The sequence below is a fragment of the Bombina bombina genome, chromosome 1, assembly GCF_027579735.1.
Source record: "Bombina bombina isolate aBomBom1 chromosome 1, aBomBom1.pri, whole genome shotgun sequence".
In the NCBI taxonomy this organism is placed as follows: domain Eukaryota; kingdom Metazoa; phylum Chordata; class Amphibia; order Anura; family Bombinatoridae; genus Bombina; species Bombina bombina.
This window is the reverse complement of record NC_069499.1, coordinates 460,820,333-460,842,897: the sequence shown is the minus strand read 5'-3', so window position 1 is coordinate 460,842,897 and position 22,565 is coordinate 460,820,333. Positions and strand designations below refer to the sequence as shown.

The 22,565-nt window shown below is 41.8% G+C and overlaps 1 protein-coding gene across 3 annotated transcripts in view; it reads left to right on the top strand.

The window, feature by feature from the left end:
- The window catches only part of GPR155 (G protein-coupled receptor 155), a 240,117-nt gene that overhangs the window by 160,536 nt on the left and 57,016 nt on the right, over window positions 1–22,565 (top strand). For all 3 annotated transcript variants that reach the window (XM_053698461.1, XM_053698463.1, XM_053698462.1), the window contains exon 13: window positions 21,627–21,722. In XM_053698461.1, coding sequence (XP_053554436.1) covers window positions 21,627–21,722 — 96 coding nt within the window. The remainder of the gene's footprint in view (window positions 1–21,626; window positions 21,723–22,565) is intronic.

The following is a 22,565-nucleotide window of genomic DNA, read 5'->3' as shown; positions in this document are numbered from 1 at the left end:
TGGAGTTCCACATCTTGGGTATTGATATCCCATATGTCACTAGCTCATGGACTCTTGCCAATTACATGAAAGAAAACATAATTTATGTAAGAACTTACCTGATAAATTTATTTCTTTCATATTGGCAAGAGTCCATGAGGCCCACCCTTTTTTATGGTGGTTATGATTTTTTTGTATAAAGCACAATTATTTCCAAATTCCTTTGTTGATGCTTTTTACTCCTTTCTTTATCACCCCACTACTTGGCTATTCGTTAAACTGAATTGTGGGTGTGGTGAGGGGTGTATTTATAGGCATTTGAGGTTTGGGAAAATTTGCCCCTCCTGGTAGGATTGTATATCCCATACATCACTAGCTCATGGACTCTTGCCAATATGAAAGAAATGAATTTATCAGGTAAATTCTTACATAAATTATGTTTTTCCTCCATTACCTTCGGTCGAATGACTGGGGTTTGTGGGATAGGAAGTGATACTTAACAGTTTGGCTGTGGTGCTCTTTGCCTCCTCCTGCTGGCCAGGAGTGGTATTACCAACAGTAATTGATGATATTGTGGACTCACCATATCGGGAAATAAATACATTTATCCGGTAAGCATACATTTTGTTTTTACATTTTTTTATTTATTTTTTATTTACCAGAATAAGGTATTTTTTAACACTTCTCCTTCAGCGCTTCAGAAGTTTGGCAATTCTCATAATCTATATTGTCGTTAACTCCTTGTTATGCAGAAATCTGAATCACAATGGAATACTGCCTCACAGGCTTGATGTAAGAACTTTTAACCCTTTTGGTGCAAGGGATTGGATGATTTTTTTTATTTAGAAAGAGGTCAGCTTTGTATCACTTTTATACCATTTGAACTTCATTCATGAATTTATATTTGCATTTATCTCAGAAATAAAGTTAGAATAGTTACTAGAATAGTAACCCAATAATAAATGGGGAAAGTGGCAATTGAAACAAAATGCAAAATACTCTTTATTGTAGTAAAAAAAGGAACCTAAGGGAAATGTAATTGTATGACTAAGAACACTACTGTGTTCATCATATACATTTTATGCTGCATTGCCACCTGTTCACTGACTAATTCACGTTTCATTTAATACATTTACAAGTGTATTTAAAAATATATATTTTTTTATCTTACAATATACCTTGAACCAATTCAGTATTCTTTCTGAAAGTAAAACATTAAAAAATATATTTCCTCTCTATATATTCCAATATTAATTAGATTTAGGTATTTCTAATTTTAGAGGAAATATTGATACATTCATAAGTTTTGCTAAACTCAAAATTACTAGTACTGTTTAGACTTTTAAACTTTAAGCAAAATAAAATTCTACAACAGACCTTCATCCTTTTAAAATCCAAAAATCTACTGTAAAATTAAGTGTGTATCAATCTTTCCTTCATTTTCATGATTCTCGATATATACAGTAGGTGTTGATAAGTTAGAAATAAAAAGTGGTAAATAGCAATGCCTTGCATCTCCTGATCACACACATATGTTTTATTAACCCTTAGTGACCAGACCATTTTTCAATTTTCTTACTCTTAAGGACCAGGGCTATTTTTACACGTGTGTGGTGTTTTGTTTAGCTGTAATTTCCTTCTTACTCATTTACTGTACCCACACATATTATATACCGTTTTTCTCGCCATTAAATGGACTTTCTAAAGATACCATTATTTTCATCATATAATATAATTTACTATAATTTTTTTTTATAAAATTTGATGAAAAAATTGAAAAAACACACTTTCTCTTGTTAAAGTGAATGTAAAGTCACGCAGCATGCTAAACACTGTCTAAAAATTGAAGTGAAAATAATGGCACTTTAATTCATGATTTTTTAAACAAATTTATGATTACCTATAATTTTTTTATTTATTTGGATCCGTTCGTCATTTCAAACCTCCGCCCGCCATCTTGGATTATTGATTGACATTGTAGGCTCGCTCTTGTCAACCAATAATCCAATCTACCCCGAGGGGACCAGACCCCTATCCTTTACGTCACACTACCGTAATAAGCTTGCATTTGAAAGAAGCGAGAAAAAAGAGCTCTTACGCGCGTTCACATTTTGCGCATGCGCCATTTCAATTATTAGTACTTCAAAATTATAATTATAAATATAATTATAATTCAATAATTATATCAAAATTGCAACAACGTAGGGACGATAAAACACGGCTGAACTGTATTGCACAATAGTATTCAGTGAATGTATTCACTGAATACTATGTTGCTAGTCATCAGCATCGGCTTGTAACGCATGCGCTCTGTATCTCAAAGCCGGGAGCGTGCATTGCCACTATGTGGGACCGCTGTATATGTTAGAGTGTAAAAAATAAGGAAGTTGCGGGTGGGAGGAGCATGTCACGAAAACGGAGAAAATTTGGTAATATAAGCATAATATTTATTTTTCATTTTTAAAAAAAAATAAAGTGGCGGTTTAATTGAAAAACTAACAAGCTACATTGACGTACTTTCAATTATGAGAAAATTGACATTCACTTTAAGTGTATCCAGTCCACGGATCATCCATTACTTGTGGGATATTCTCCTTCCCAACAGGAAGTTGCAAGAGGATCACCCACAGCAGAGCTGCTATATAGCTCCTCCCCTCACTGCCATATCCAGTCATTCTCTTGCAACTCTCAACAAAGATGGACGTAGTAAGAGGAGAGTGGTGTATTATAGTTAGTTTTTTAACTTCAATCAAAAGTTTGTTATTTTTAAATGGTACCGGAGGGTACTGTTTCATCTCAGGCAGCATTAGAAGAAGAATCTGCCTGTGATTTCTATGATCTTAGCAGAAGTAACTAAGATCCACTGCCGTTCTCACATATTCTGAGGAGTGAGGTAACTTCTGAGGGGGAATGGCGTGCAGGTTTTCCTGCAATAAGGTATGTGCAGTTAACATATTTCTAGGGATGGAATTTGCTAGAAAAATGCTGCTGATACCGGATTAATGTAAGTTAAGCCTTAAATGCAGGGATAGCGACTGGTATCAGGCTTATTAACAGAGATACATACTCTTATAAAAGTGTAATATAAAACGTTTGCTGGCATGTTAATCGTTTTTATATATGTTTGGTGACAAAACTTATTGGGGCCTAGTTTTTTTCCACATGGCTGGCTTGATTTTTGCCTAGAAACAGTTTCTGAGGCTTTCCACTGTTGTAATATGAGTGGGAGGGGCCTTTTTTAGTGCTTTTATGTGCAGCTAAAAATACTGACAGAGACATTCAGCTTCCCTCTGCATGATACAGGACATCTCTGAAGGGCTCAAAAGGCTTCAAAGTCGTGTTTGAGGAGGGTAACAACCACAGTAGCTGTGGCAGTTGTTGTGACTGTGTTTAAAAAACGTTTTTGTCATTTATTATTCCGTTTTTGTTATTAAGGGGTTAATCATCCATTTGCAAGTGGGTGCAATGCTCTGCTGACTTGTTACATACTGTAAAAATTTTATTAGTGTAACTGCCTTTTTTCACTGTTATTTCAAATTTTGTCAAAATTTGTTTCTCTTAAAGGCACAGTAACTTTTTTTATATTGCTTGTTAACTTGCTTTAAAGTGTTTTCCAAGCTTGCTAGTCTCATTGCTAGTCTGTACAAACATGTCTGAAACAGAGGATACTTGTTCATTATGTTTAAAAGCCATGGTGGAGCCCCATAGGAGAATGTGTACTAAATGTATTGATTTCACCTTAAACAGTAAAGATCAGTCTTTATCTATAAAAGAATTGTCACCAGAGGGGTCTGTCGAGGGGGAAGTTATGCCGACTAACTCTCCCCACGTGTCGGACCCTTCGCCTCCCGCTCAAGGGACGCACGCTAATATGGCGCCAAGTACATCAGGGACGCCCATAGCGATTACTTTGCAGGACATGGCTGCAATCATGAATAATACCCTGTCAGAGGTATTATCCAGATTGCCTGAATTGAGAGGCAAGCGCGATAGCTCTAGGGTTAGACGAGATACAGAGCGCGTAGATGCTGTAAGAGCCATGTCTGATACTGCGTCACAATATGCAGAACCTGAGGACGGAGAGCTTCAGTCTGTGGGTGACGTCTCTGAATCGGGGAGACCTGATTCAGAGATTTCTAATTTTAAATTTAAGCTTGAGAACCTCCGTGTATTGCTTGGGGAGGTATTAGCTGCTCTGAATGACTGTGACACAATTGCAGTGCCAGAGAAATTGTGTAGGCTGGATAAATACTATGCAGTGCCGGTGAGTACTGATGTTTTTCCAATACCTAAAAGGCTTACAGAAATTATTAGTAAGGAGTGGGATAGGCCCGGTGTGCCCTTTTCCCCACCTCCTATATTTAGAAAAATGTTTCCAATAGATGCCACTACACGGGACTTATGGCAGGCTGTCCCTAAGGTGGAGGGAGCAGTTTCTACTTTAGCAAAGCGTACCACTATCCCGGTTGAGGACAGTTGTGCTTTTTCAGATCCAATGGATAAAAAATTGGAGGGTTACCTTAAGAAAATGTTTATTCAACAATGTTTTATTTTACAGCCCCTTGCATGCATTGCGCCTGTCACTGCTGCGGCGGCATTCTGGTTTGAGGCCCTGGAAGCGGCCATCCATACAGCTCCATTGACTGAAATTGTTGACAAGCTTAGAACTCTTAAGCTAGCTAACTCATTTGTTTCTGATGCCATTGTTCATTTGACTAAACTAACGGCTAAGAATTCCGGATTCGCCATCCAGGTGCGTAGGACGCTATGGCTCAAATCCTGGTCAGCTGATGTGACTTCAAAGTCTAAATTACTCAACATTCCTTTCAAGGGGCAGACCTTATTCGGGCCTGGTTTGAAAGAAATTATTGCTGACATTACTGGAGGTAAGGGTCATACCCTTCCTCAGGACAGGGCCAAATCAAAGGCCAAACAGTCTAATTTTCGTGCCTTTCGAAATTTCAAGGCAGGTGCAGCATCAACTTCCTCTGCTTCAAAACAAGAGGGAACTTTTGCTCAATCCAAGCAGGCCTGGAAACCTAACCAGTCCTGTAACAAGGGCAAGCAGGCCAGAAAGCCTGCTGCTGCCTCCAAGACAGCATGAAGGAGCGGCCCCCTATCCGACAACGGATCTAGTAGGGGGCAGATTCTCTTCGCCCAGGCGTGGGCAAGAGATGTTCAGGATCCCTGGGCGTTGGAGATCATATCTCAGGGATATCTTCTGGACTTCAAAGCTTCTCCTCCACAAGGGAGATTTCACCTTTCAAGATTATCTGCAAACCAGATAAAGAAACAGGCATTCCTAAGCTGCGTACAAGATCTCCTTGTAATGGGAGTGATCCATCCAGTTCCGCGGACGGAACAAGGACAGGGGTTTTATTCAAGTCTGTTTGTGGTTCCCAAAAAAGAGGGAACCTTCAGACCAATTTTGGATTTAAAGATCCTAAACAAATTCCTCAGAGTTCCGTCATTCAAGATGGAAACTATTCGAACCATTTTACCCATGATCCAAGAGGGTCAGTACATGACCACAGTGGACTTAAAGGATGCCTACCTTCACATTCCGATTCACAAGAATCATCATCAGTTCCTGAGGTTTGCCTTTCTAGACAGGCATTACCAATTTGTAGCTCTTCCATTCGGGTTGGCTACAGCCCCAAGAATTTTTACAAAGGTTCTGGGCTCACTTCTGGCGGTCCTAAGACCGCGAGGCATAGCGGTGGCTCCTTACCTGGACGACATCCTGATACAGGCGTCAAGCTTTCAAATTGCCAAATCTCATACAGAGATAGTTCTGGCATTCCTGAGGTCGCATGGGTGGAAAGTGAACAAAGAAAAGAGTTCTCTATCTCCTCTCACAAGGGTTTCCTTCCTAGGGACTCTAATAGATTCTGTAGAAATGAAAATTTACCTGACGGAGTCCAGGTTATCAAAACTTCTAAATGCTTGCCATGTTCTTCACTCCATTCCGCGCCCCACGGTGGCTCAGTGCATGGAAGTAATCGGCTTAATGGTAGCGGCGATGGACATAGTGCCATTCGCGCGCCTGCATCTCAGACCGCTGCAATTATGCATGCTCAGTCAGTGGAATGGGGATTACACAGATTTGTCCCCTCTACTAAATCTGGATCAGGAAACCAGAGATTCTCTTCTCTGGTGGTTATCTCGGGCCCATCTGTCCAAGGGTATGACCTTTCGCAGGCCAGATTGGACAATTGTAACAACAGATGCCAGCCTTCTAGGTTGGGGTGCAGTCTGGAACTCCCTGAAGGCTCAGGGTTCATGGACTCAGGAGGAGAAACTCCTCCCAATAAATATTCTGGAGTTAAGAGCAATATTCAATGCTCTTCTGGCTTGGCCTCAGCTAGCAACACTGAGGTTCATCAGATTTCAGTCGGACAACATCACGACTGTGGCTTACATCAACCATCAAGGGGGAACCAGGAGTTCCCTAGCGATGTCAGAAGTCTCCAAGATAATTCGCTGGGCAGAGACTCACTCTTGCCACCTGTCAGCGATCCAGATCCCAGGTGTAGAGAACTGGGAGGCGGATTTTCTAAGTCGTCAGACTTTTCATCCGGGGGAATGTGTTTGCTCAAATGGTTCTCCGTTGGGGCAAACCAGAATTGGATCTCATGGCGTCTCGCCAGAACGCCAAGCTTCCTTGTTACGGATCCAGGTCCAGGGACCCAGAAGCGGCACTGATAGATGCTCTAGCAGCGCCTTGGTTCTTCAACCTGGCTTATGTGTTTCCACCGTTTCCTTTGGTCCCTCGTCTGATTGCCAAAATCAAACAGGAAAGAGCATCGGTGATATTGATCGCGCCTGCGTGGCCACGCAGGACCTGGTATGCAGACCTAGTGGACATGTCATCCTTTCCACCATGGACTCTGCCTCTGAGACAAGACCTTCTAATACAAGGTCCTTTCAATCATCCAAATCTACTTTCTCTGAGACTGACTGCATGGAGATTGAACGCTTGATCCTATCAAAGCGTGGCTTCTCCGAGTCAGTAATTGATACCTTAATACAGGCACGAAAGCCTGTCACCAGGAAAATTTACCACAAGATATGGCGTAAATATCTTCATTGGTGTGAATCCAAGAATTACTCATGGAGTAGGGTTAGGATACCTAGGATATTGTCCTTCCTCTAAGAGGGTTTGGACAAAGGATTATCAGCTAGTTCTTTAAAGGGACAGATTTCTGCTCTGTCTATTCTTTTACACAAGCGTCTGGCAGAGGTTCCAGACGTTCAGGCATTTTGTCAGGCTTTAGTTAGAATTAAGCCTGTGTTTAAACCTGTTGCTCCTCCATGGAGCTTAAACTTGGTTCTTAAAGTTCTTCAAGGGGTTCTGTTTGAACCCCTTCATTCTATTGATATCAAACTTCTATCATGGAAAGTTCTTTTTCTGATGGCTATTTCCTCGGCTCGAAGAGTCTCAGAGTTATCTGCCTTACATTGTGATTCTCCTTATCTGATCTTTCATTCAGATAAAGTTGTTCTGCGTACAAAACCTGGGTTTTTACCTAAGGTGGTTTCTAACAAGAATATCAATCAAGAGATTGTTGTTCCATCATTATGTCCTAATCCTTCTTCAAAGAAGGAACGTCTTTTGCATAATCTAGACGTAGTCCGTGCCTTGAAGTTTTACTTACAGGCTACTAAAGATTTTCGCCAAACATCTAACCTGTTTGTTGTTTACTCTGGACAGAGGAGAGGTCAGAAGGCCTCGGCAACCTCTCTTTCTTTTTGGCTTCGGAGTATAATCCCTTTAGCCTATGAGACTGCTGGACAGCAGCCTCCTGAAAGGATTACAGCTCATTCTACTAGAGCTGTGGCTTCCACCTGGGCCTTTAAAAATGAGGCCTCTGTTGAACAGATTTGCAAGGCTGCAACTTGGTCTTCGCTTCATACTTTTTCCAAATTTTACAAATTTGATACTTTTGCTTCTTCGGAGGCTGTTTTTGGGAGAAAGGTTCTACAGGCAGTGGTTCCTTTCGTTTAAGTTCCTGCCTTGTCCCTCCTATCATCCGTGTACTTTAGCTTTGGTATTGGTATCCCACAATTAATGGATGATCCGTGGACTGGATACACTTAACAAGAGAAAACATAATTTATGCTTACCTGATAAATGTATTTCTCTTTTAGTGTATCCAGTCCACGGCCCGCCCTGTCCTTTTCAGGCAGGTCTAAATTTTAATTAAACTTCATTCACCACTGCACCCTATGGTTTCTCCTTTCTCGGCTCGTTTCGGTCGAATGACTGGATATGGCAGTGAGGGGAGGAGCTATATAGCAGCTCTGCTGTGGGTGATCCTCTTGCAACTTCCTGTTGGGAAGGAGAATATCCCACAAGTAATGGATGACCGTGGACTGGATACACTACAAGAGAAATAAATTTCTCCAACATTGGTGTGTCCGGTCCACGGCGTCATCCATAACTTGTGGGAATATTCTCTTCCCCAACAGGAAATGGCAAAGAGCACAGCAAAAGCTGTCCATATAGTCCCTCCTAGGCTCCGCCCACCCCAGTCATTCTCTTTGCCGTTGCAATTCTACTATCAAGAGTTTGTTATTTTAAAATAGTGCTGGTATGTACTATTTACTCTGAAACAGAAAAAGATGAAGAGTTCTGTTTGTGAGAGGAATATGATTTTAGCAGCAGTAACTAAAATAGTTTGCTGTTTCCACATAGGACTGTTGAGATGAAATAACTTCAGTTGGGGGAAACAGTTGGCAGACTTTTCTGCTTAAGGTATGACTAGCCATATTTCTAACAAGACTGTGTAATGCTGGAAGGCTGTCATTTCCCCTCATGGGGACCGGTAAGCCATTTTCTTAGTCTCAAACAGAATAAAGGGCTTAATATGGGCTATAAAACTGGTAGACACTTTTATGGGCAAGATCGATGGCTTTATTTGGGCATTTTATACAGCTTGATGTTAAAATTCACACTTTATAAACTTTGGGGAACGTTTTTTTACGTCAGGCACTGGTTTAGACACCTTTCCAGTCAGGAAGGGCCTTCCCTGTAGTAGGCTGAGCCTCATTTTCGCGCCATTACTGCGCAGTTACTTTTGAGAGCAGGACATGCAGCTGCATGTGTGTGGGTCTGAAAGTAGTTGAAAAGGTTCCTAGAAGGCTTCATTTGGTATCGTATACCCCCCTGGGTTTGGTAAAGTCGCAGCAAAGGCTGTAGCTGGGACTGTAGAGGGGTTAAAACTGTAACCGGCTCCGGTTTCCTCATTTTAAGGGTTAAAGGTCTGAAATTTGGGGTGCAATGCTTTGAATGCTTTAAGACACTGTGGTTTTTCACACATTCAGTAATAAAGTGTGCCCTGTTTAAAATTTAAAGAGACAGTAACGGTTTTATTTTATAACGGTTTTTGTACTTTATTGACAAGTTTAAGCCTGTTTAACATGTCTGTACCTTCAGATAAACTATGTTCTGTATGTATGGAAGCTAATGTGTCTCCCCCTTCAAAATTGTGTGATAATTGTGCCATAGCGTCCAAACAAAGTAAGGACAGTACTGCCACAGATAGTAAAGTTGCCCAAGATGATTTATCAGATGAAGGGAGTAGACATAGTTCTACATCATCTCCTTCTGTGTCTACACCAGTTTTGCCCACGCAGGAGACCCCTAGTACTTCTAGCGCGCCAATGCTTGTTACTATGCAACAATTGACGACACTAATGGATAACTCCATAGCAAATATTTTATCCAAAATGCCTGCATTTCAGAGAAAGCGCGATTGCTCTGTTTTAAACACTGTAGAGCAGGAGGGCGCTGATGATAATTGCTCTGTCATACCCTCACACCAATCTGAAGTGGCCATGAGGGAGGTTTTGTCAGATGGGGAAATTTCTGATTCAGGTAGAATTTATCAACAGGCAGAACCTGATGTTGTGACATTTAAATTTAAATTAGAGCATCTCCGCGCACTGCTTAAGGAGGTGTTATCTACTCTGGATGATTGTGACAACCTGGTCATTCCAGAAAAATTGTGCAAGATGGACAAGTTCCTAGAGGTTCCGGTGCACCCCGACGCTTTTCCTATACCCAAGCAGGTGGCGGACATAGTGAATAAGGAGTGGGAGAAGCCCGGCATACCTTTTGTCCCCCCTCCTATATTTAAGAAATTATTTCCTATGGTCGACCCCAGAAAGGACTTATGGCAGACAGTTCCTAAGGTCGAGGGGGCAATTTCTACACTAGCCAAGCGCACTACTATTCCTATCGAGGATAATTGTGCTTTCAAAGATCCTATGGATAAAAAATTGGAGGGTTTGCTTAAAAAGATTTTTGTACAGCAAGGTTACCTCCTGCAACCTATTTCGTGCATTATTCCTGTCACTACAGCAGCGTGGTTCTGGTTCGAGGAACTAGAAAAGTCGCTCAGTAGAGAGACTCCGTATGAGGAGGTTATGGACAGAGTTCACGCACTTAAGTTAGCTAATTCCTTTATTTTAGATGCCGCTTTGCAGTTAGCTAGATTAGCGGCGAAAAATTCAGGGTTTGCAATTGTGGCGCGCAGAGCGCTCTGGCTAAAGTCTTGGTCAGCGGATGTATCTTCCAAGACAAAATTGCTTAATATCCCCTTCAAGGGTAAAACCCTTTTTGGGCCAGAATTGAAAGAGATTATCTCAGACATCACTTGGGGTAAGGGCCACGCCCTTCCACAAGATAGGCCTTTAAAAGCCAAGAATAAGTCTAATTTTCGTTCCTTTCGCAATTTCAGGAACGGTCCGGCCTCCAACTCTGCAGCCTCTAGACAAGAGGGTAATGCTTCGCAAACCAAACCAGCTTGGAAACCGATGCAAGGCTGGAACAAGGGTAAGCAGGCCAAGAAGCCTGCTGCTGCTAACAAAACAGCATGAAGGAGTAGCCTCCGATCCGCCGGATCTAGTAGGGGGCAGACTCTCTCTCTTCGCTCAGGCTTGGGCAAGAGATGTTCAGGATCCCTGGGCACTAGAAATAGTTTCTCAGGGTTATCTTCTGGAATTCAAGGAACTACCCCCAAGGGGAAGGTTCCACATGTCTCACTTATCTTCAAACCAAATAAAGAGACAGGCATTCTTACATTGTGTAGAAGACCTGTTAAAAATGGGAGTGATACACCCAGTTCCAACCGTGGAACAAGGAATGGGGTTTTACTCAAATCTGTTTGTAGTTCCCAAAAAAGAGGGAACTTTCAGACCAATTCTGGATTTAAAGATCCTAAACAAATTTCTCAGAGTGCCATTGTTCAAAATGGAAACCATTCAAATGATTTTACCTACAATCCAGGAGGGTCAATTTATGACTACCGTGGATCTAAAGGATGCGTATCTACATATTCCTATCCACAAAGATCATCATCAGTTCCTAAGGGTCCCTTCTAGCGGTTCTAAGACCAAGGGGCATTGCAGTGTCACCTTACTTGGACGACATTCTGATACAAGCGTCGTCTCTTTCAAAGGCAAGGCTCACACAGACATCGTTCTGGCCTTTCTCAGATCTCACGGATGGAAAGTGAACATAGAAAAAAGTTCCCTGTCTCCGTCGACAAGAGTTCCTTTCTTGGGGACAATAATAGATTCTTTAGAAATGAAGATTTTCCTGACAGATGTCAGAAAGTCAAAACTTCTAAACGCTTGTCAAGTTCTTCATTCTGTTCCACGTCCTTCCATAGCTCAGTGCATGGAAGTAGTAGGGTTGATGGTTGCAGCAATGGACATAGTTCCTTTTGCGCAAATTCATCTAAGACCATTACAACTGTGCATGCTGAAACAGTGGAATGGGGACTATACAGACTTGTCTCCAGTGATTCAAGTAGATCAGAAGACCAGAGACTCACTCCATTGGTGGCTAACCCAGGATCACCTGTCCCAGGGAATGAGATTCCGCAGACCAGAGTGGGTCATCGTCACGACCGACGCCAGTCTAGTGGGCTGGGGTGCGGTCTGGGACTCCCTGAAAGCTCAGGGGCTATGGTCTTGAGAAGAGTCTCTTCTCCCGATAAACATTCTGGAACTGAGAGCGATATTCAATACTCTCAGGGCTTGGCCTCAACTAGCAAAGGCCAGATTCATAAGATTCCAATCAGACAACATGATGACTGTTGCTTACATCAACCATCAGGGGGGAACAAGGAGTTCCCTGGCGATGAGAGAAGTGACCAAAATCATAAAATGGGCGGAGGATCACTCCTGCCACCTATCTGCGATCCACATCCCAGGAGTGGAAAACTGGGAGGCGGATTATCTCAGTCGTCAGACATTCCATCCGGGGGAGTGGGAACTCCACCCGGAGATCTTTGCCCAGTTGACTCAATTATGGGGCATTCCAGACATGGATCTGATGGCGTCTCGTCAGAACTTCAAGGTTCCTTGCTACGGGTCCAGATCCAGGGATCCCAAGGCGACTCTAGTGGATGCATTAGTAGCGCCATGGACCTTCAACCCAGTTTATGTGTTTCCACCGTTTCCTCTCATTCCCAGGCTGGTAGCCAGGATCAAGCAGGAGAGGGCCTCAGTGATCTTGATAGCTCCTGCGTGGCCACGCAGGACTTGGTATGCAGACCTGGTGAATATGTCATCGGCTCCACCATGGAAGCTACCTTTGAGACAGGATCTTCTAGTACAAGGTCCATTCGAACATTCAAATCTAGTTTCCCTTCAGCTAACGGCTTGGAAATTGAACGCTTGATTTTATCTAAGCGTGGGTTTTCGGATTCTGTAATAGATACTCTGATACAAGCCAGAAAACCTGTAACTAGAAAGATTTACCATAAAATATGGAAAAGATATATATGTTGGTGTGAATCCAAGGGATTCCCATGGAGTAAGATCAAAATTCCTAGGATCCTTTCCTTTCTCCAAGAAGGTTTGGATAAGGGATTATCTGCGAGTTCTCTAAAGGGACAGATTTCTGCTTTATCTGTCTTATTACACAAACGACTGGCAGCTGTGCCTGATGTTCAAGCTTTTGTTCAGGCTTTGGTCAGGATCAAGCCTGTTTACAGACCTTTGACTCCTCCCTGGAGTCTGAATTTAGTTCTTTCAGTTCTTCAAGGGGTTCCGTTTGAACCTCTACATTCCATAGATATCAAGATGTTATCTTGGAAAGTTCTGTTTTTGGTTGCTATTTCTTCTGCTAGAAGAGTTTCTGAGTTATCTGCTTTGCAGTGTAATCCGCCCTATCTGGTGTTCCATTCAGATAAGGTTGTTTTGCATACTAAACCTGGTTTCCTTCCAAAGGTTGTTTCCAACAAGAATATTAACCAGGAAATAGTTGTGCCTTCTTTGTGTCCGAATCCAGTTTCAAAGAAGGAACGTTTGTTACACAATTTAGATGTAGTTCGTGCTTTAAAGTTCTATTTAGAAGCAACAAAGGATTTCAGACAAACGTCTTCTCTGTTTGTCGTTTATTCTGGCAAGAGGAGAGGTCAAAAAGCTACTGCTACCTCTTATTCCTTTTGGCTGAAAAGCATCATCCGATTGGCTTACGAGACTGCCGGACGGCAGCCTCCTGAACGCATCACAGCTCACTCTACTAGGGCTGTGGCTTCCACATGGGCCTTCAAGAACGAGGCTTCTGTTGATCAGATATGTAAGGCAGCGACTTGGTCTTCCCTGCACACTTTTGCCAAATTCTATAAATTTGATACTTTTGCTTCTTCGGAGGCTATTTTTGGGAGAAAGGTTTTGCAAGCCGTGGTGCCTTCCGTTTAAGTAACCTGATTGGCTCCCTCCCTTCATCCGTGTCCTAAAGCTTTGGTATTGGTTCCCACAAGTTATGGATGACGCCGTGGACCGGACACACCAATGTTGGAGAAAACAGAATTTATGCTTACCTGATAAATTACTTTCTCCAACGGTGTGTCCGGTCCACGGCCCGCCCTGGTTTTTTACTCAGGTTTGATGAATTTCTTTCTTTAACTACAGTCACCACGGCACCCTATAGTTTCTCCTGTTTTTTTCTCCTGTCCGTCGGTCGAATGACTGGGGTGGGCGGAGCCTAGGAGGGACTATATGGACAGCTTTTGCTGTGCTCTTTGCCATTTCCTGTTGGGGAAGAAAATATTCTCACAAGTTATGGATGACGCCGTGGACCGGACACACCGTTGGAGAAAGTAATTTATCAGGTAAGCATAAATTCTGTTTTATCAGGTAAGCATAAATTATGTTTTTTCTAACTTTGACCCCCAAAATCTGTTACACATCTACAACTACCAAAAAATACCCATGCTAAATAGTTTCTAAATGTTGTCCTGAGTTTAGAAATACCCAATCTTTACATGTTCTTTGCTTTTTTGCAAGTTATAGGACAATAAGTACAAGTAGCACTCAAAAAATTAGCGACAGTTACATTTACAACGCTGATATCTGTCAGGAATCCCTGAATAACTCTTCACATGTATATATTTTTTTTTAGTAGACAACCCAAATGATTGATCTAGGCCCATTTTGGTATATTTCATGCCACCATTTCACAACCAAATGCAATCAAATAAAAAAAAAATTTCTCTTGTAAGATGTATCGAGTCCACGGATTCATCCATACTTATGGGATATTCTCCTTCCCTACAGGAAGTGGCAGAGAGAGCACCCACAGCAGAGCTGTCCATATAGCTCATCCCTTAGCTCCACCCCCCAGTCATTCTCTCTGCCTGCTTAACTGCTAGGAAGGGCAAAGGGTGACAAAAATGTTAGTTTTTATTTTCTCAAGCAAAAGTTTGTTATGTTAAATGGTACCGGTGTGTACTATTTACTCTCTGGCAGAAAAGGGATGAAGATTTCTGCAAGGAGGATGATGATCTTAGCATTTTGTAACTAAGATCCACTGCTGTTCTCACAAGGGCTGAAGAGTACAGGAAAACTTCAGTTGGGGGAACAGTTTGCAGGCTAAACTGCATTAAAGTATGTTCAGTCTTTTTTTTTCTAGACTGTGTTATTTCTAGAAAAGGCTGGCAATATCCCCATGAGGGAAAGGTAAGCTGTATTCAGTAAAAGAGGAATCCAAGCTTGCATAAAGGGCTCATAGTTACTGGTGACACTAATAGGAAAAAACGTTTTGGTTTAATTACAAATAAAACATTTTTGAGGGACTTTAAGAGGTCTTTGTGGCTTGTTTAAGGGTTATTTACCCACATGGCTAGTTTAAGAAACACTCTGTGGTGTTTTTTAGGCCCCATAACATCGAGTGAGGTGGGAGGGGCCTATTTTCAGTTGCACAGTTTATTTACCTCAGAAACATCCAGCTACTTCTCCAGAGATTCCTGCTGTATTTGAGGGCTGTAAAGAGGTTTTTTTCCCCCCACAAATCGTTCCTAAAGGGCAGGTAGGCGCCACAGCAGAGCTGTGGCAAGGTGCTGAACGTTATTTTACCGGTTTTTAAGTTTTTTCAATCCGGTTTTTACATTAAGGGGTTAATTGTTTATTTGCTTAGTGGTGCAAAGTTACTAAGGCTTTATGATGCTACTGTAAAAATTTTGTTTTGTTTACTGCTTTTTTACACTGTTTTGCAGAGTTTGTGCAGCTTTTTTTCTCTTAAAGGCACAGTACCGTTTTTGTTTAAAGTGTTATTTACTTTGATTAAAGTGTTTTCCAAGCTTGTTTGTTACATTACTAGCCTATTTAACATGTCTGACATCAAGGAAAATCCTTGTTCTATGTGTTTAGAAGCCATTGTGGAACCTCCTCTTAGAATGTGTCCCACTTGCACTGATATGTCTATAAATTATAAAGAGCATATTTTAGCACTTAAAAATATTGCAATAGATGATTCTCAGTTAGAAGGAAATGAGGGTTTAGCATCTAGCTCTCCCCAAGTGTCACAACCAGTAACGTCCGCACAAGTGACGCCAAGTACCTCTAGTGCGTCTAATTCATTTACTTTACAAGACATGGCCACAGTTATGAATAAAACCCTCACAGAGGTTTTCTCTAAACTGCCTGGTTTACAAGGAAAGCGTGACAGCTCTGGGTTAGGAACAAATGCTGAGCCGTCTGACGCTTTAGTAGCCGTATCCGATATACCCTCACAATGTTCTGAAGTAGGGGTAAGGGATTTGTTATCTGAGGGAGAGATTTTTGATTCAGGAAAGACGCTCCCTCAGACAGATTCTGATATGACGGCCTTTAAATTTAAGCTTGAACACCTCCACTTATTGCTCAAGGAGGTATTAGCTACTCTAGACGATTGTGACCCTATAGTGGTCCCAGAGAAATTGTGTAAAATGGACAGATACTTAGAGGTTCCTGTTTACACTGATGTTTTTCCAGTCCCTAAGAGGATTGTGACTATTGTTAGCAAGGAGTGGGATGGACCAGGTACTCCGTTCTCTCCCCCTCCTGTTTTTAAGAAAATGTTTCCCATATCTGACACCATACAGGACTCGTGGCAGACTGTTCCTAAGGTGGAGGGAGCTATTTCTACTCTTGCTAAGCGTACAACTATACCTATCAAAGACAGTTGTGCTTTCAATGATCCTATGGATAAAAAATTAGAGGGTCTCCTAAAGAAAATTTTTGTTGTTCAAGGTTTTCTTCTCCAACCTATTGCATGCATTGTTCATGTAACTACTGCAGCTGCTTTCTGGTTTGAGGCTCTAGAAGAGGCTCTCCAGGTGGAGACTCCATTAGAAAATATTATGGATAGAATTAAGGCACTTAAGATGGCTAATTCTTTAATTACAGGTGCCGCTTTCCAAATCTTAATTAGCGGCAAAGAATTCAGGTTTTGCCATTTTAGCACGCAGGGTGTTATGGCTTAAGTCCTGGTCTGCTGATGTGTCATCAAAATCTAAATTTTTGAACATCCCTTTCAAAGGAAAGACCCTATTCGGGCCTGCACTGAAATAAATTATTTCAGACATCACTGGAGGGAAAGGCTATGCCCTCCCTCAGGATAAAACAAATAAGATGAGGACCAAACAAAATAATTTTCGTTCCTTTCGGAACTTCAAGGGTGGTCCCGCTTCAGCTTCCCCTGCTGCAAAGCAAGAGGGGAATTCTGTCCAATCCAAGTCAGTCTGGAGACCTAACTAGGCTTGCAACAAAGGTAAACAGGCCAAGAAGCCTGCTGCTGCCTCTAAGACAGCATGAAGGGGTAGCCCCCGATCCGGCACAGGATCTAGTAGGGGGCAGACTCTCTCTCTTTGCTCAGGCTTGGGCAAGAGATGTTCACGATTCCTGGGCTTTAGAAATTGTGTCCCAAGGATATCTTCTGGACTTCAAATACTCCCCCCAAGGGGGAGATTTCACATTTCTCAATTGTCTTCAAACCAGACAAAGAGAGAGGCGTTCTTACGCTGTGAAGAAGACCTACATACCATGGGAGTGATCCTCCCAGTTCCAAGAGCGGAACAAGGGCTAGGTTTTTACTCCAACCTGTTTGTGGTTCCCAAAAAAAGAGGGAACTTTCAGACCAATCTTGGATCTCAAAATTCTAAACAAATTCCTCAGAGTGCCATCTTTCAAGATGGAGACTATTTGGACTTAAAGGATGCGTATCTACACATTCCTATTCACAGAGATCATCATCAATTCCTCAGATTCGCCTTTCTGGACAGGCATTACCAGTTTGTGGCCTTTCCCTTCGGGTTGGCCACGGCTCCCAGAATTTTCACAAAGGTGCTAGGGTCCCTTTTGGCGGTTCTAAGACCGCGGGGTATAGCAGTGGCGCCTTATCTAGACGACATCTTAATTCAGGTGTCGACTTTCCAGCTAGCCAAGTCTCACACGAACATCGTGTTGGCTTTTCTGAGATCTCACGGGTGGAAGGTGAACATAAAAAAGAGTTCTCTCGTCCCTCTCACAAGAGTTTCCTTCCTAGGCTCGGTACAAATGAAAATATTTCTGACGGAGGTCAGAAAATCAAAACTTTTTGCCGAGCTCTTCATTCCATTCCTCGGCCTTCAGTGGGTCAGTGTATGGAGGTAATCAGACTCATGGTAGCTGCAATGGACATAGTTCCTTATGCCCGCCTACACCTCAGACCACTGCAACTATGCATGCTCAAACAGTGGAATGGGGATTATGCAGCTTTATCTCCTCAACTGCATCTGGACCAAGAGACCAGAGATTCTCTTCTCTGGTGGTTGTCTCAGGACCACCTGTCTCAGGGAATGTGTTTCCGCAGGCCAGAGTGGCTCATTGTAACGACAGATGCCAGCCTGCTAGGCTGGGATGCAGTCTGGAAATCCCTGAAAGCACAAGGCTTATGGTCTCGGGAGGAATCTCTCCTCCCAATAAACATTCTAGAACTGAGAGCGATATTCAATGCGCTTCAGGCGTGGCCTCAGCTAGCTGCGGACAAATTAATCAGATTTTAGTCGGACAACATCACGACTGTAGCCTATATCAATCATCAAGGAGGAACACGGAGTTCTCTAGCGATGATGGAGGTAACCAAAATAATCCGATGGGCGGAAGATCACTCTTCCCATCTCTCAGCAATCCATATCCCAGGGGTAGAGAACTGGGAGGCGGATTTCCTAAGTCATCAGACTTTTCATCCGGGGGAGTGGGAGCTCCATCCGGAGGTATTTGCCCAGCTCACTCAGCTATGTGGCACATCAGAATTGGATCTGATGGCATCCCGTCAGAACGCCAAACTTCCTTGTTACGGGTCCAGGTCCCGGGATCCCCAGGCGGTACTGATAGATGCTCTTGCAGTGCCCTGGTCCTTCAATCTGGCTTATGTATTTCCATCGTTTCCTCTCCTCCCACGTCTGGTTGCCAGAATCAAGCAGGAGAGAGCTTTGGTGATTCTGATAGCGCCTGCGTGGCCACGCAGGACTTGGTATGCAGACCTGGTGGAAATGTCATCTGTTCCACCGTGGACTCTGCCAATGAGGCAGGACCTTCTAGTCCAAGATCCATTCAAGCATCCAAATCTAATTTCTCTGCGTCTGACTGCTTGGAGATTGAACGCCTGATTCTATCAAAACGTGGTTTCTCTGAGTCGGTCATTGATACCCTGATTCAGGCTAGAAAGCCTGTTACCAGGAAAATCTATTATAAGATTTGGCGCAAATATCTTTGTTGGTGTGAATCCAAGGGTTACTCATGGAGTAAGATTAGGATTCCTTGAATTTTGTCCTTTCTCCAAGAAGGATTGGAGAAGGGATTATCAGCTAGTTCCTTAAAGGGACAAATATCTGCTTTATCTATTCTTTTACACAAACATCTGGCAGATGTTCCAGTCGTTCAAGCATTTAGTCAGACCTTGGTCAGGATCAAGCCTGTATTTAAACCTGTTGCTCCGCCATGGATCTTAAACTTGGTTCTTAAAGTTCTTCAAGGGGTTCCGTTTGAACCTATGCATTCCATACATATTAAGCTTCTATCTTGGAAAGTTTTGTTGTTAGTAGCTATCTCTTCGGCTCGAAGAGTTTCTGAGTTATCTGCTTTACAGTGTGACTCACCTTACCTAGTTTTCCATGCAGATAAGGTGGTTTTGCGTACCAAACCTGGGTTTCTTCCTAAGGTTGTTTCTAATAGGAATATCAATCAGGAGATTGTTGTTCCTTCTTTGTGTCCTAATCCTTCATCAAAGAAGGAACGTCTGTTGCACAATCTTGATGTGGTTCGTGCTTTAAAGTTCTACTTACAAGCAACTAAAGATTTCCGTCAAACATCTTCATTGTTTGTTGTTTATTCTGGTAAACGGAGAGGTCAAAAGGCTACGGCTACCTCTCTTTCCTTTTGGCTGAAAAGCTTCATCCGTTTGGCTTATGAGACTGCTGGCCAGCAGCCTCCGGAAAGAATTACTGCTCATTCTACTAGAGCAGTGGCTTCCACATGGGCTTTTGAAATGAGGCTTCTGTTGAACAGATTTGTAAGGCGGCGACTTGGTCTTCGCTTCATACTTTTTCCAAATTTTCCAAATTTGATACTTTTGCTTGTTCGGAGGCTATTTTTGGGAGAAAGGTTCTGCAAGCAGTGGTGCCTTCCGTTTAAGGTACCTGTCTTGTCCCTCCCTTCATCCGTGTCCTAAAGCTTTGGTATTGGTATCCCATAAGTATGGATGAATCCATGGACTCGATACATCTTACAAGAGAAAACAGAATTTATGCTTACCTGATAAATTTCTTTCTCTTGTGATGTATCGAGTCCACGGCCCGCCCTGTCTATTTAAGACAGGTAGTATATTTTTATTTAAAAAACTTCAGTCACCACTGCACCCTATAGTTTCTCCTTTTTCTTCCTAGCCTTCGGTCGAATGACTGGGGGGTGGAGCTAAGGGAGGAGCTATATGGACAGCTCTGCTGTGGGTGCTCTCTCTGCCACTTCCTGTAGGGAAGGAGAATATCCCATAAGTATGGATGAATCCGTGGACTCGATACATCACAAGAGAAAGAAATTTATCAGGTAAGCATAAATTCTGTTTTCACTTTTTCACAAACTTTAGGTTTTTCACTGAAAATATTTACAAACAGCACGTGCAATTATGGCACAAATGGTTGTAATTGCTTCTCTGGGATCCCCTTTGTTCAGAAATAGCAGACATATATGGCTTTGGCGTTGCTTTTTGGTAATTAGAAGGCCGCTAAATGCTGCTGCGCACCACACTTGTATTATGCCCAGCAGTGAGGGGGTTAATTAGGTAGCTTGTAGTGTTAATTTTAGATTTAGTGTAGAGACCAGCCTCCCACCTGACACATCCCACCTCCTGATTTCTCCCTGACCCCCACCATACATTTGTCACCGCCATCTTAAGTACTGGCAGAAAATTTTTAATAGTTATTCTGCAGTGTTGGATCCCCCTTAGCCCCCAACCTCCTTGATTTCACCCAAACAGCTCTCTAATCCTCCCACCTCTACCTAGTTGCCACCATCTTTTTTTTCTTTCTTCCAGTTTGTTAAAAAAAAAAAATGCTTTTTTTTGTTAATAAATAAAAGTCCTATTTTCTGTAGCTTCCAGCACTTGAAACCCCAGAGGACGTGTCAGGCACGTCCTTGGTCATTAACTGACACTTTTTTGTAGGACATGCCTGACATGTCCTTGGTAGTTAAGGGGTTAAAGGGACAGTCTCCTCCAAAAAAGATAATCCCTTTATAACCCATTCCCCAGTCTTGCATAACCAACATGGTTATTAATATACTTTTATAGCTCCATAATAGTATGTGTGTTCTAAAAGTGTACAATTTCACAACAGCTATCCATGAAATTATGTGCCCAGGAATCCCCTTCAAAGATGAATTGAACTTTTAACAGGAAGATTAGAGAGTTCTCTTTGTACACTATAAACCACCAAAAATGTGAAGTGTCTTAAGAAAACTGGATTTGACAATCGGCTTCTACAATGTCGCTTTGTACTTTTCTCATTTGTCCAATTTTAACTTTCAAAGCCAAGATTACTAGACGTTAAATCTAAAATACATAATTTCCTCTATTAAAATTCATATCCGGATTAATTTTGCCAGAATTCCCTAAGCCTTGTAGCCTTGTAAGGACATTCACTAAAATTGAGTGGACCCTTACCTGTAGTGTCAGATTATGTCCATTCCCCTGGAGGAGGGGGTCACTGTCAGAGGGTAAATGTTAACTAGGACATGAGTCAATATATATATATATATATATATATATTTGTCTGTTTTAAAATGTATATTTTAATTTTCCTCACTGTGTTTTATGCTTTTTTACTCTTTAGAACTTATCCAGCTGTTTCTGGTGGCTTTTTAACATTGAACCTGGAAGATTATATGTTGAACTACAATTTTTTTGCGCTGTTTTTAACTTTGGTCAGGTATGTGGTTTAAAACCCCTATGTAATTGACATTAGTATTTGAATAAAAATGTTTTTAATGTTCTAGGCAAATGAAGCTTAGCTATCACTTTTGACTTTATTTACAAATGTCTGTAATGCAGTAGTAAATGTATCTATGTGTTTTTCAAAGTATTGGACACTTGCAACCACATCTATGGATAAAAAGTGAATTTCTTAAATCACAATAAAACAGTGTGCACATACCTGGTGTATTACATATGCTAGGTTTAGCTAGCAGAAACTACAAGAGATGGACCAAGTTTTGGGAACAATTCAATCTGGTACTTGTATTTATCTAAAAAGGAAAACCCACAAAAATGTAAATATATAATAAAGTAAATTGCAGTTATCGATTTGTGAGTCTAAAAATGCTCTGAGGAAAAACATAGTTGTTATAAAATAATTATCGGGGAAATGTTTTTACTGTTGCTGTTTAAATAACTGTTGATAATGCACAATATCAGTATAATAAAGTAAAATGGTCACATAAGTTCTTTAAAGTGAATAAATGAAAGCCCAGGATCAAAAAGTAATCTTAAAAACAGGGGCACTTTAACTCATTAAAGTTTACAAAGATGCTTATTTTTAAAAATACTTACATTTGTGTTATGTAAACATAACGCTGATCCTCCGCCCGCAACTCATGCTTTATTTAGCAGATCGTTGATGAATCTGGCTTCCTCCAATGGTTGTGTGACCCCTTTGGCGTCCGGCTTGTGAGGCACGCAACGATTAAAGGAAGCCGGATCGTCATCGATATGCTAATAAAAGCTGGAGCTGCGGGCGGAGGATCGGTGTTATGTTTACAATAATGCAAAGGTA